The following is a 14,098-nucleotide window of genomic DNA, read 5'->3' on the forward strand; positions in this document are numbered from 1 at the left end:
TTTTTAGACTTTTCATAAAACTTTTTTGAAATGAACTTTTCATATAATAAACGGAGTTTTACTTTCAAATTACAAATGCACAAATAAAACTCTATTGTTTGTCGGATCAAAGAAGTTAATTAAAATTAAAACATGACTTTTAAGACATTGGATAAAACTTTCATCATTACCCTTAGAAACAATTGCCTTATGCATTTAACAGTCCCAACAAGGTGATATATGGTTGCAAAGAAGCATTTGGCCATGCATCAAACAAGCTTGTACACTCTTAACATTGGAGAGACCTTTGAGCGTTCTTCTCCTCCCTCAGTTGCTATTGTCGAAGCAATCGATTTGTGACTTCTTGTTCGAGCTGAGCATCGAACTCAGCACGAAGCTGTTGAAAGATTTTTCTACACCGATACTACTTTAAAAATCCTCAAGATTCAATTTTAGTATAGCATATGGTTTTGTCGTATCCGTAGGGAATTGCTAACACAAATGTCGTTCTCTGGTTAGACTACTCAAGCAATGGATTTCCAAAAGATTGATGATTGTTTCGGTAACTTAATGCACATTTAAACAAAGTGAGAATATAAAGGATAGATATCAAGAGAGAAAACTGTTGGACTTAGAGTTCAGCGTTTAACTACTAGTGTCTTATGATTCTATATGCAAATTCATTCATATCCATGATTCATCTACACCATTTCTACCCTACTTCACTGATTCCTCACACGAGTGAATATCTATAACTTACTTTCCTAAATATTGATTCCTCACATGCATAGAAAAGTTAAGGGTCGTCGTTGTTCCTTTGTTTGATTGTCTGCATTTTAGCTAAGTATGTTTTTGTGCAAACATGTCGGGCCCGATGTTGTAACATCTTGCCTATGACATCTGTCCCTGCACATCTATTGTGAGTTGGCTGTTTATTGTGAAGCTTTGAGTTGATTACTTTGTGTTCAATTTAGGGTATTGTTGGAAGCTTCTGTGTTGCGCCAAGGAATATTCTTTGTGTAATCAAACCCGGTTCAAGGGGGTTTTGATTTGGAGCTATTTATGGAAGTTGGAATTTGCACCTTTAATCAATACTCAAAGATATTGTGCAGATTTGTTACCTGGTTGTTTCTAACTAGGTAGTAACCCGTGCGATGCACGGTCACTGTTTTTTATGAATTAAAACATGTATTAGTTTATAATCTATAATATATTATGAAATATAATTAACATTTTATTAGATCAAATATACTAAAAATTTGATAATGTAATTGAATAAAATTTGGTAATATAATTGAACGAAAAATGATCATATAATTGAATAAAAATTGAAGTATTTATCTGAAAATTAAAAATCAACTTCTTAATAACATTTTGGCTTAATAGCTTTTTTGGTCCCTCACTTATCACGGTTTTGCACTTTTGGTCCCTACTAACAAAATTAGCACTTTTGGTCCTCCACATTGCTTATTTATTTGCAAAAATGATCCCTATTTAGACTAAAACTGCAAAAGTGTATAAATGTGAGGGACTAATTTTGCTAATTTTTTTCTAAAGAGACCAAAAGAGCAAAATTGTGATAAGTGAGGGACCAAAAGAGCTATTAAGCCAATGTGGAGATTCGGAGTCTGGTTATGTGATCAGATTTTACGCTTGAATAGATGTATACTCATCAGAAGTGATGGTTCAGAACTTAGCGTATATCACATAATAGCATATAGTCTCGTCCAGATATAATTAGAATGAGGCGTCAAAATGTATTCCTTTTTGAGATGCTTGACAAAATCTATGTGCTATAAGTTTTTAATACTTATTCTCCTCTACTGGTTTTATATAGTATAAAAGTTTATCAAAAACCATTTTATGTGTATTCCCCCTTTTTGTCATAATCAAAAAGAGTGAAAAATCAACAATAACAATAACACGGAAAGCAAATAACAGACGTTATTATTAATGAACGCAGAAAGAGTACAAAGGAAAAAGAGAAATGAAGAGGACTAATCCTAAATACATAGGAAGGCTCTAGAGTCCTTCATGTAGAGAAGTTGAAGGTGCAGAGGACGTATGTCCTGATCAATTGAGGCTAACTGGGTAGCCAGGTCTTCCTTCAAAGCTTGATTCTCCTGGACAGCCTCTTGATCTGCATATTCTTCTTCATATTCCAGAAGCATGCAAATGCCCTGAAATTGATCTTCAACGTCCTTCCGACGAGCGATCAGACTGAGGAGATCATTCAGAACTTGTTGAAGGTTCTGAAGACAGTAAGTTTGATGAGGTGTGAGCCAACATTTCAGAAGATTCTCAATCTTCTCAATAGCTTGAGAGAACTGAGAAGAAGATAGATTTACGCTCCATGGAAAGACTTGGTCAAATACCATAGTCTTGAGGTCAGAAATTAACTCGACAGTGGTCATTTTTGAACAAGAAGATAAGGAATATTGAAGCGATTGATGGAGAGGTGAATTGCGGTGTGATGAAGAAGAAGGATTGCAGAGATTATAAGGAAGAAAAGTAACAGAAAAACATGCATAAAACTTAACAAAACATAAAGGCATGTGAGTTACTAAGAACGGTGCATTGAATCATAGATAAAGCAATTAACATAGTCAACATAAAATTAATGAAGTTAAGACAAATACATGCATGCAAGAAAAATGAGAGGAAATTCAAGGTTTGGAAGAGGAGGGAAGATTCTCAAGCAGGAGTTTCATCATATTTTCCATTCTGCGAGAAGATTCATGAATCTGCCTGCTCTGTTCTATCTGAACAATCCCTTGCTGCTCAACCATCTGAAATAGTCTCTGCTGATCATCTTGAATGCGGTCAATTCTGGCAGCAAGAGTAGCAACTTCTGGAGCAGGAGCTGAGGGAGGAGCTTCTGGAGCTTGAGTATGAGTAGCAACTTTAGATTCTGAAAACACTGCAGTATCAACTTGAATTTGTTCTTGCTGCTCAACTTCATTAACAACAGCATCTTCCAGAATCACTATCCCTTCAGAACTTTCTTCTGCGGCCTCTTCTGATATTATCTCAGCATCATCTAAAGTACATTCAGAGATGACAGAATCTCTTGCAGCCACAGCTCTTCTCAAAGGTTCACAGACCTTATGCAGCACTCTCTGCCTTTGCTCATATGCTCTTTCAGATGCATTATGAATTCTAATGCGCTTTTCACTGTCCAGCTGCTTCTGAAAGTCATAACCTCTGTTCTCTGACCATCTTCCAAATGCAGACCATAGACTATCCACTAAGGAGGCATCAAACTGATTATCAGTTACCTGATATAACCATTGAAGTCTTCGGGTTGCCTCTTCAGAGAATTCCTGAATAAGCTCAATAAGATTCTGAGGTCTGAGGGAGGTTGCCAGAGTTAAGTCAGGCTGAGAAGTTTTGGCAGTATTTGAGCTTGAGGCATTTGAGCAATCAGGTCTGAGTTGTTCTGAGTGAGTGGAAGCAATCTCATGATCCTTCACTATCCCTGAGTGATCTGATTCAGCCATGTGCTCAGCTTCTGAGATAGTGTCTGGCCTTTGCCTTGAGGTGACAGCCTTCTCAGGTGAAGTGAAACTCAGATCCTGTGAGTTGACTGCTGAGTAGCTGGACAAGGACACATAAGAAGTCTCAGCAGCATCTGGAATCTGATCTTCAAAATTGGAAGCAATTTGCTGAAGAGGCTTCACATTGAAGGGCGGTACAAGGATCTGAACATCATCATCATCCTCTTTTTCTGCCTCAGCAGGGATCTCACCAGTCTGGGTTATGAGGAGGGTGTGTGAAGTGGATGCAGGCTTGGGAGAGAACTGTTGAACTAAGGTTCTCAGAGTGGCCTCATGTTGAACAATACCTTGAATGAAGGAATTGAAAGGAGGTATTGGTTCACTTGGGATGGATGTGGAAGAGGTGTAAATTGGAGTTGAAGGGATGGCTGTGGTAGCTGTTTGGATGGTAGATTTGGGAGCTTGAGGTTCAGCCTGTGTTTGAGGTTGTGTTTCAGGTTGAATAGGTTCTGTTTGGGTTGAGGTAGGCAGAGAGGTAGATATAGGCATAGGTTGCTCAGGTATAACTACTAAAGCAGAATCAGAGTTAATGCTTTCAGTAATTACCTTACTGGGCTTCTGATGGGTGAGGTTCTGGTGAGACTTGCAGCCCTTGCTGGATCAGAAGTCCGTTTAGATCTTCTTTCCCTCTGTACTTCTGAAGTTGGTTCAGATGCTTGTTCTGCTGCTGTTTCCTTCTGCTGAAGTGGTCCCCTCAGAGGAAGCTTCCTTCTCTTCACTCGGGGAATAGCATCAGAATCAGTGGATTCTTCAGCATCTGAAGCTTCCCTTATACCTTGAATCACATTCTGGATGATCTCATGGTCATCCTGCTCATCTTCCTCTTCCTCAAGAATAATTTTGCGTCTCTTAGCCAGAGGCATGTCTTCATCTTCAGTCTCCTCACTTGAGGAGCCTTTCCATGTGTCTTCTGAGCTTTCAGAATCAGACATTTGTTGTTGTTGAGCTGAGGTTCTCTTCAGAGGCCTTTCAGGAGATGGTTCCCTGATGATCACAGTCTTGGAAGCAGCCTTCTTCTTTGCAGGTTCCTCTATCAGAATCCCTTTGCCCTTAGGATCTGAGGGCTTGCTGCTTGTTGCTCTCCTGGATTTCCTGGTAGCCAGCTTAGGAGGACTTTCAGGAAGAGTGTTAACAAATTCTGTAAGGGTGATTGGATCACCTTGTCTTCTGAGCATCCTGACATATTCCAGAATGCATGCTGGATTGTCCTTCTTGGACCAAATAGGAAAGTCATCAATGGGATAATCCCTCTGACAAACTTCATCAGAAGTGTCTTCTTTGGGAGCAACTTGAATTTTCTCAATGATCTACATCTTTTTCAACTTTATGCCATCGAGAGCATCACCAATTGTCATGGCCAGATCTTCGTGGAGTCCAAGATCTGATAGAGTCTTGACAAGCTTGTTTTGGACGAAGATGTCTGACAGCAGCCTTCCATACGGAATGTAGTAGATGAACCTCTTGTTCTCAGAACCAGTTGTGGTCCTTGATTTCTCAACACACTCCTTCAGGTAATTGAAGAGTAGGAATGGCAGACATATAAGCTCACCAGTTGAAATGTAGTACATGATTACCTTCTGAGTTGCATTCAGGTAATCAGTTCCTCCAGTTCTGGGGTGAATGCACTGCATGAAGATCTTCTGCCAAATCTTCATCTCAGACTTCAAGTCCTTAATGCTGTACTTGGTTTTCTGGTAAGACCAGTTATTATAGAGCGCCTTGTTGACCACGGTCCTCATCCCAACAACATTTGCTTCAACATTCTTGATCTTTTTTCCCTGCTGAAACTCCATACCCAGCAGTTTTGCTATAGATTCTTCAGAGATCACAATTTTCTTGTCCAGTACATGGGAGACGACGTAGTAGTCGTTGCAGACTGCGTTCTTCCAGAACTCGACAACCAACTTGTAATAGATTGGACCACAGAGCCTGTTGAAGTACCCAGACCATCCTTGCAAATTGACTTGATCCCTAATATCAAACCCATGTTGAGCAAGATTATCAAAATCAACTCTTGCTTCGCAGCACACACTCAGTTCTTCTACTTTTTTTGTACAGGTGACTACATTTGGTGCATTCAGAATCTTCTGTGCTTCCTCGAATCTTTGCTTCTCTTGATCTTTGGCAGTTTGTGTGGTAGAAGCAGAAACATTCGCCTTAGGTTTCCTCGATTTGCCCATGATTCTTAGAGATGGAGGTTTAGGGTTCAGAGAGAAGAGGAAATGTTGGAGGAAAGAATATGAATGAATGCAATGCACACGGATAGTTTCAAAACCGTAAGTGTAAGTGAGTGGGAGATCGTGTGTGACAGTGCATATCGTGGGTTTAATGGTAACCGTTGACAGTTTTAAGAAATTAAAGGCAAAATCAACGGTTATAAAATAGATAGTCTGAAAATAGCATAGTAGAGGAGAGTAGGCATCATCATTATAGCAGATATACCACGCGACTCAAGGAACTATGTCACAAATGAAGTGACACGTGTATTGTTGTCTACCATAGAAGTTTAACCAGTGGGTTAAGTGCTTCTGATCGAGTAACTTCTGAAAGGGGTAACATCTAATGACTTCAGAGGTACAATGGTCAGAAGTTCTGAAGAAAACCTTACTCTGGACAAAAATCCATGTTCAGGTTTTCAAGAATAAATAAAAACCTATCTTCTGCTAACAAGATGAAGATAACAAGATACCAAATCCAATGAGAGAAGTTTGAAGAAAAATGTTCAACAAACTTAGTGCCAAATGGCCTATCCCTTCAACAGGTTAGACGTACCTATTTTTTTATTAAATGAAGTTGCTTCTTTAAGTTAACAACGAAACCAATGAATACATAATAAGTTCATCTTTAACATTTTACATATAATAAATTAAATAATCAGATACTTACATGTACAAATACCAAAACCCTATAAAAGAAGAAAACTACCCACCTAATACCCCCTTGAAAATAGACTTAACAAAACATGCCTCATTAAAACCTTTCTAGGATAAAACCCCCTTGGGAAAACCTAGCAAGGAAAAAGAGTACCTATTTTGAAAAGTCAAGAGGAATTTTCAAGGGTGTTTACAAAGAAAACTAATACTCAACCCAAACCCAATTGGCAAGCCTTCCAAAATCAAGACCAAACCTTCCACCAAATTCTTAATACAAAATCTGTACCTCCAGGAAATAACCAGCAGAGGTAGACTTGTGAAAAAGGAACCAGGAAGCAAAAGCCATTCTAATGGGAGCTCACGAGTTTGCATCAATCAAAAAAACCAATATCCTACACCAAAAGAGAGTGTTGCAACACCATCACTTAGAGTACAAAAAACGCCATCTATACTTCATTTTAGTTGAACAAATCTGTTATTTAACTGAGCAATACAAGAGCACGGCTACAAGATCCATTCAAGCAATGTACACCTAAAATCACTTACCATTTATGAGAATCCATGCCTTCCATTAAATGGTACATAGGACACCTTCCCCATCTGGAGATTCATTTGAAAATAAAACAACTACCATAAATATTGAGTTAACATAAATCATAAAATTACTATTTATCATAGTATTTGCTTAAAAATTGTCACTATCTAAACCTACCTTATACTAAATTTAAATAAGGGGACCAACATATATAATTAGCAATTGACTCATCTTCATACCTCAGCTTAAATTTTTGAATACTTCTTTGTAAACAACATTTTTTGTGTGCTCCAAAGGCGAACCTCTGTCTGGTCAACATAAATTTTCAATCCATCCCTTGATTTCACACGCGACAACGCAACATATAGTTGACCATGGGAAAAAAACAGGTCTCGGTAAAAAAACCCCCACTCGAGACAACGTCTGCCCTTGACTCTTATTAATTGTCATTGCAAAACAAACACACACCGGAAATTGCCTACGTTGAACTTTAACATGTAGACCACTATCAGAAGGAACAATAGTCATGCGTGGGATGTATGTTTTTGTGCCAGCTTTATTTCCATTTAGCACTTTCCCATAAATCAAATTTGGTCTAAGATCCAACACAATAAGCCGAGTTCCATTGCATAACCCAGCTGAAACATCAATATTTCTCATTAACATAATGGGCGTTCCAATTTTCAAACACAACCTATGATCAGGAAGTCCAGATCCCTTAATGCCGTTCAAAAACTCAATGGTTATCCAATTTGCATCAATGGCTACATCTTCATCAACTTTGACTACACTGTCTGAACTTAAATACACTTTTTCTTTGCCAGGTACTATGGAAAGCACAAACTGGTTCACACTATCAACAATATCCAAAGTGGGAGCAAGAATAGCTTTATCAATAAAATATTCCTCATCAAAAAATTTCCTTTGAATATCAGGGTAGGTGGAATAAACTATACTTGACACAGCATCATCTTTAAAGGGAACCATCAAGTCATGTGGAATATCTAAATCACATTCACCATCATTGTAATCACCCAAATTACCATCACCAATATCAAGTATCCACTTGCTAAATTCAACCAATTTTTCACGATCATGTAAAGAATCATTCCCATGCAAACGCATATTCTCAGTAAGTTTTAAGACTTTGCAAAATTTCCATAGTCTTGATGAGTTAATAGTAGCCATTACAATTTCTTCCCTACTTGCTTTCGGGATAATAGGAAGAGTTTGTCTAAAATCTCCCCCTAAAACCACAACTTTTCCACCAAAGGGCTTTCCCCCACCATAAACATCCCCAACTTCCATTATATCACGCAAGGTTCTATCAACAGCCTCAAATGCCCACCTATTAACCATAGGTGCCTCATCCCATATAATTAAACTTGTATGTTTAAGCAACTCTGCCTTGTTACTACCCAGCCTAATATTACAACATGAATCCTCATTTAACACAAGTGGGATACTAAATAACGAATGTGCAGTCCTCCCACCAGGTAACAAAAGAGATGCTATACCACTGGATGCAACATTCAACACAATCTTCCGCTCAGATCTTAATCTATAACTTAGAGTTTTCCAAAGAAAAGTTTTTCCTGTACCACCTGAACCATAGACAAAATAAAATCCTCCATCTGATTTATTAACTGCATCAATAACCTCATCATACACTTTCCTTTGACCATTATTCAACTTCATCAAATGGTCATTATGTTTAACTGACATATCATCAATGTCAAATCTTAACTCGTTAAACAACATGACATTCTCAAACTGAGGGACTTCATCTGAAATAGGATACGAAATGCCAGGAAAATCCTTTAGTGTTTTCCCATTATTAACTAACATTTTTTCAAGCTCAACCAAACAAAGCGTCTTCAAAGTCTGATCATCCAAACGCAAAGCTAGATAAAATAAAACAATTTATATAAAGTCAAAATAACAATTACTTTAACAACCACAAAGAAATGACATGTACAAAACATAAATATATACATGTATATAAACAAATACATAAATAAATAAAAAATACCTGGATTGCAAAGTAATTTCCTTCGGTTATAAAGAATTCCATCGGCTAACAACCTCCAAGTTTCCTCAAAAACTTTTCCTGGTGTGACAATTGAATTAGATAATAGCAACACCATAAACAACTTTCTAACAGACATACCACCTGACAATTCAGCACAATCAATTAATCCATCAATAAATTCTTTATCATCCTCTAATAATCCCAAGGCAGAACATGCTTCCTGAAAGCTCACTCGAACAACACCATCAACAGTTCTCAAATCGGCATAACTTGTGCATCCACATTGTAGATTTAACAATAAACGCAAATAATATACCTCCCCACACCCCAAAGGTATAAAATTCATTCTTCCAATGGAAAACCCTCTTTTGCGTGGTCGCCATTCTTTATCTTTAGGATGCCAAACAAATAACTGCGGATACTCAGCATATGTCAAATGCCTACCATGTTCATATATCATATTAGCAACCATCCACCCAGTAAACATTGTTTCAGACATCTGACCTCTTTGAACGACCCTATCAATTGGTTCTTCATTACCATATAATACAACTTGTTTGTTGGGCATATGAAAAGGTAATCGCTGAACGGGAGGCCAATGATCATGAATACGAAATGAAAATGATCTCCAAGCAGCTTCACAAGCAGATAAATAACGACAATCATAATATTGTTGGATCTCATCAACCTCCGGCACATTTTGTCCTTCATTACATTCATTTTTCATTGAAACTGTAACCCGATCAACTCCTTTGTTGATATACTTAAATAAGTATTTGATGCAATTCGATTTGTTACAATATTCAATGTTAATGTGGGCTTGGTACTTCATCAACAATTTTGCATTATAAGGAACAACATACCCATTATCTAATTGAACATCACGTCTTTCAACAAAAACACCAGTGTTCCTCCTTCGATATGTCGGATAACCATTAATGTCAAATGAGGTCTTATCCACATATTTCTTAGGAAAAAATTTGGAACACCGACCATTTACCATGCACGGAGAATTTTTTCTACTACTACCACATGGACCATGGACCATGAACATAGAAACAACTTCAAATAGTTTCGGGCTAGCAACTGGATCAGGTAACTCTGCACATATAACTGAATCAATTTTCTCTGGTGTTGTTAGCTTTGAACCAGGCGCTAACCAAATAAGTATATGGGCATGTGGAAGTCCCCTCTTTTGAAACTCAATGGTATACATTCCTATAAATAAATTAATCACCCATATAATATTTTTCAATATCTACATATATATATATATATTATATTCAATTGAAATATTACTAACCAGCTGAGACTTTCCCAAAATATTGACCTTTCCTCAAATCACGCATTAACTGCTTCACTTTAATATGAAAAACCCGACACGAGATATCAGGGCGATCATAGGCATTCAAGCCTTTTTCAGAAACACACCTTTGAATTTCAAGCCACTTTGGGTTGCAAGTAACAGTTATAAAAAGATCTGGATATCCAACATGTTTGCAGATTGCCATTGCATCTTGACAATTGTTAAACATATATCTTCTTCCACCAGTAAATGATGAAGGTAGAACTATCCTTGTTCCAACTGATGCTGAATCGACATCACCTTTCTCCATAGCCTCCTCCAATCCAGATAAGAAGTCCCGACGTATTGTCTTTTGATTACCCTTGATATATGACAATCTTTGAGCCTCAATCATCGAATAACAATCCACAAGAAATTGTTGGAATAATCTTCTACTACGCAATATAACTGAATCCTCTCTCATTCTTTCATGAATTCTAAAAGAAATAAATTCTCTCAAAGATACTCGTACTCTCTTTTTAAAAACACGACCATCTCCATCTTGGCGAAACAAAATATCTTCTTTATATCCATCTTCTCCATTAGGAAAAAGCAAAGGATATTGCAACAGTAAAAATGAAGTGTGTGTCTCATGAATTCTTCTAAGAGTACCATCCATTGAACTAACAACTATGTCTCGACCACAATCAGTAGAATCAAAATCACCAACAATTAAACCAGCTACCTCATCCACAGAAGGTAAATTGTACACTCTTGGGTCTTTGGGTCTAGCCCTAAACAATCTTAGAGAAATCCTTAACAATGGGTTGATAGAAATGAAATCACGTACCTTTCGAAATGATTTCACCAAGACATTACACTCATCAACCATTGCCAAAAGATCTTCAATTAAGGATTTGTTTAGCTTAGAACTTCCATCCGAATTCCTAAACAATAAAACAAAAATATTAATAACATTAAAACATAATATACAACATTCATAAGAAAAAATAGCATTTACGTACCTAAAGTGTGAACTTCGATTTTGGATCTCATTCTGAGTATCATAAACATAAAGTTGGGCAAATTTAGGAGTCTCTCCCACATTTGGAAGCAAGCTACCAATACGATGATAATTTTGCCCACTAATAACAAATTGTGGTGGACCGCCTCCGTCATTTAGACCACTTTCAATTTTTCCACCAAATGAAGTAAAAGCAAAAGCACTATTATAACTTCTTATATTTGCTAAGAATTCCCGACTACGAACATCATTTCCCATTATCAAATCCCATAATAAAGTCGGTGGCTTCCTGAAGAAAGGAACTAACACTTTTCCGTTTAGACAACACAGAGAAAAAATTGTGGGAATATTATTCTTTTTCTTTCTAACTCCTTCAGCATACCAATGCAAAGCCCCACAATACTGACACTCATACTTCATGTCTCCAATATCAGAATATTCTGCATTTAAATTCAATAACACTTACATGGAAAATTTTTCACAATCAACCTTTAATTACAAATTTATATCATAAAACAATAATTTACCCTCAAACTCATCTAAATTTTTACTGCAAGGCATATCATCTCGTTCACCATCTTCACTATCTTCACTTTCATCACTTGATGAACAACCACTAAATGTTTGAACTTCATCTACAAATAGTTACAATTTATTATTATTTCATAAATAGAAAGAATAGAACAAAAAATATAATAAACATTATTCAAAACCTCCATTAAAAAAAAAGCAATTCTACTCTATTGATCAAAAAGTTAAGCGATATGCATAAAAATATTTACTTAAAAAAATAATTGATTTTATTTTAAGTGAATTTTTTGAATAAAATAATTTTTTATTTAAGTTTGTCAATAAGTTTTTTTTACAAAAGATGCAATTTAAAACCATTTGGAGATAAATATTTCACATATAAATTAGGAGCAATATGGACCATTTAAATTTTTAAGAGTGTGTTTCATTATGTTCCACCATTTTCTAAAGAACAAAAATGTGATATTCCAAGAGCATTTAATTTTCTTCTCTTCTGCTCCATCATAAAAACATAACAATCACAGAACTGAACTCAAATGTGACATTCCATTCACAAATGTCTACCAAACAATACTTTAAATTAAAAATCAAAATCATGGTTGGAAAATGGAAATGAACTGTCCTAGACACCAAAAATTGGCCATAAAATTATTAATATTATATACCTGGAAGCTTATCATCTCTACTAATCCAATTATACACACCAACATCACTCGCGCCATCTTCTTGTACTGGACTTTAAAAAGTATACCTTATATTAATTTCTTCAACTTCAGATTCATATCATATCATATGACACCTAAATAACCTCCATTGTAATATTTTATAATCCACAAAATCATCCCTTTGGATTTAAACTACTAACTCAAAAACAGTCATCTTTATAATCCCACTTTTGATAATTCGTTCATTTGACAGTGAATATTACTTATCTTAAAAATTTCTCAAATCAAGTTATACATTTTTCACTCACTCAAAATTTCACATTATAAACCATTAGAAAAAATACCAGCATTAGTCGACACCGATGACGAGGAAATATCCATAGCATCATAAAGAGTGTCATTAGCCAAACTTGAGGTAACCCTTGAGCACACTACCAAAAGATAAAAACTAAGGTAAAAAAAACATTCACAACAAAATAATCACTACTAATTAACATGCTAAGTTAATTAACTCAACTGAATTTCTCTTGGCGCATATATCTTTGGCCTCTCGGAAAACATTTCTTTTTGTTACCCCTTGTTCTTTCTTCAGATAATGAGGGCACCGATCCCTGTCCAATACCTTACCAAAAAAACACAAAGGATTAATATGCTCAGCTCTTCTTCATATATTCATATCAAACACTTTTAATCATAATTCTTTCACACAATTGATATAGAAGGAACACATATTTACCTGTTGATTTGCTACTGGACGACATTACTCTTTTATATTTTCTAGGAACACCAGCCATGACAAAGCACCACAAATCTGCCCACACTAATTACCTAAAAATTTAACAAACATGATACTAATTAAATGAATATGCCAGAAAAAAAACCAATTGTTCCTCACTGGTTATACTTCAAGTCTTACCTATTCTCTTGGACAACAAATCTAAGGTAAGAGCTTAGAAAATAAGGGCAATAAACAAAACACAATGATCACCTAGCTTACATGCTCTTCACAAATGAAATTTTACAGCCTAGTTGTACTATATTTATACTGAAAATGTGTTTTTTTTGCCTCCGCGGGTGTTAAAGGTATTACCTCTATAGCAAACTAAATCCAATATACTTAGAGTCACTTTTTCATGAAAATGATTCTTCCCAAAAAAGTAACCAATTCATTACAAAAGTCAAAACTTCTCTAGTACACAATTTTTTAAAATTTTAATGCGTTACACTTTTTACATGATAAAACAACTCTTCATCCTTATATTTTGTCATCGTACCAATATAGCTTCTAGAACAAACATAAGCTAAAAACACTTTTCCACGAATGACAAAAATTTACTAATAAATGTTAACTTTTTACAATGCTATGTGAACTTCTCTTAGTCAAGTACCCTATGTTATGTACTGAATACATATAACCTCTATCATAAATAGCGTACTACCGAATTCAAATAACAAAATTATACATACTTCATAAATCAGGTATTTACATATACTATACTATTAAAGTAAGAACAAAATAATTTTCCCACTAATACTTTATGGTAACCCAAATTTGATTAAAATACATTGCGTTACATCATACATTTTATTTTTCCTAAAGTCTAGAATGGAGGATCC

The 14,098-nt window shown here is 35.8% G+C and overlaps 1 protein-coding gene across 1 annotated transcript; it reads right to left on the bottom strand.

Annotated features, from left to right (window-relative positions):
• Positions 1–6,958: 6,958 nt before the first annotated feature.
• On the bottom strand, positions 6,959–13,275 carry LOC130719200 (uncharacterized). Its single transcript, XM_057569835.1, has 10 exons — positions 13,218–13,275; positions 12,826–12,912; positions 12,482–12,547; positions 11,813–11,920; positions 11,668–11,725; positions 11,287–11,574; positions 10,280–11,208; positions 8,977–10,194; positions 7,350–8,848; positions 6,959–7,009 (listed from the first exon to the last, which is right to left on the bottom strand). The coding sequence occupies exons 1-10, from the start codon at positions 13,273–13,275 to the stop codon at positions 6,959–6,961; spliced, it is 4,362 nt and encodes a 1,453-aa protein (XP_057425818.1).
• Between the last annotated feature and the right edge of the window lie 823 nt (positions 13,276–14,098).

The sequence above is a fragment of the Lotus japonicus genome, chromosome 5 (genome assembly GCF_012489685.1).
Source record: "Lotus japonicus ecotype B-129 chromosome 5, LjGifu_v1.2".
Lineage (NCBI taxonomy): Eukaryota > Viridiplantae > Streptophyta > Magnoliopsida > Fabales > Fabaceae > Lotus > Lotus japonicus.

Coding starts and splice junctions, on each gene's coding strand:
- LOC130719200 (XM_057569835.1), bottom strand. CDS start 13,275: ATGGCTGGTGTTCCTAGAAAATATAAAAGAGTAATGTCGTCCAGTAGC. Junction 11,726..11,812: donor AAATTTAGATGAGTTTGAGG/GTAAATTATTGT, acceptor ATTTAAATGCAG/AATATTCTGATATTGGAGAC. Junction 11,575..11,667: donor TATTGTGGGGCTTTGCATTG/GTATGCTGAAGG, acceptor TCCTTTCTTCAG/GAAGCCACCGACTTTATTAT.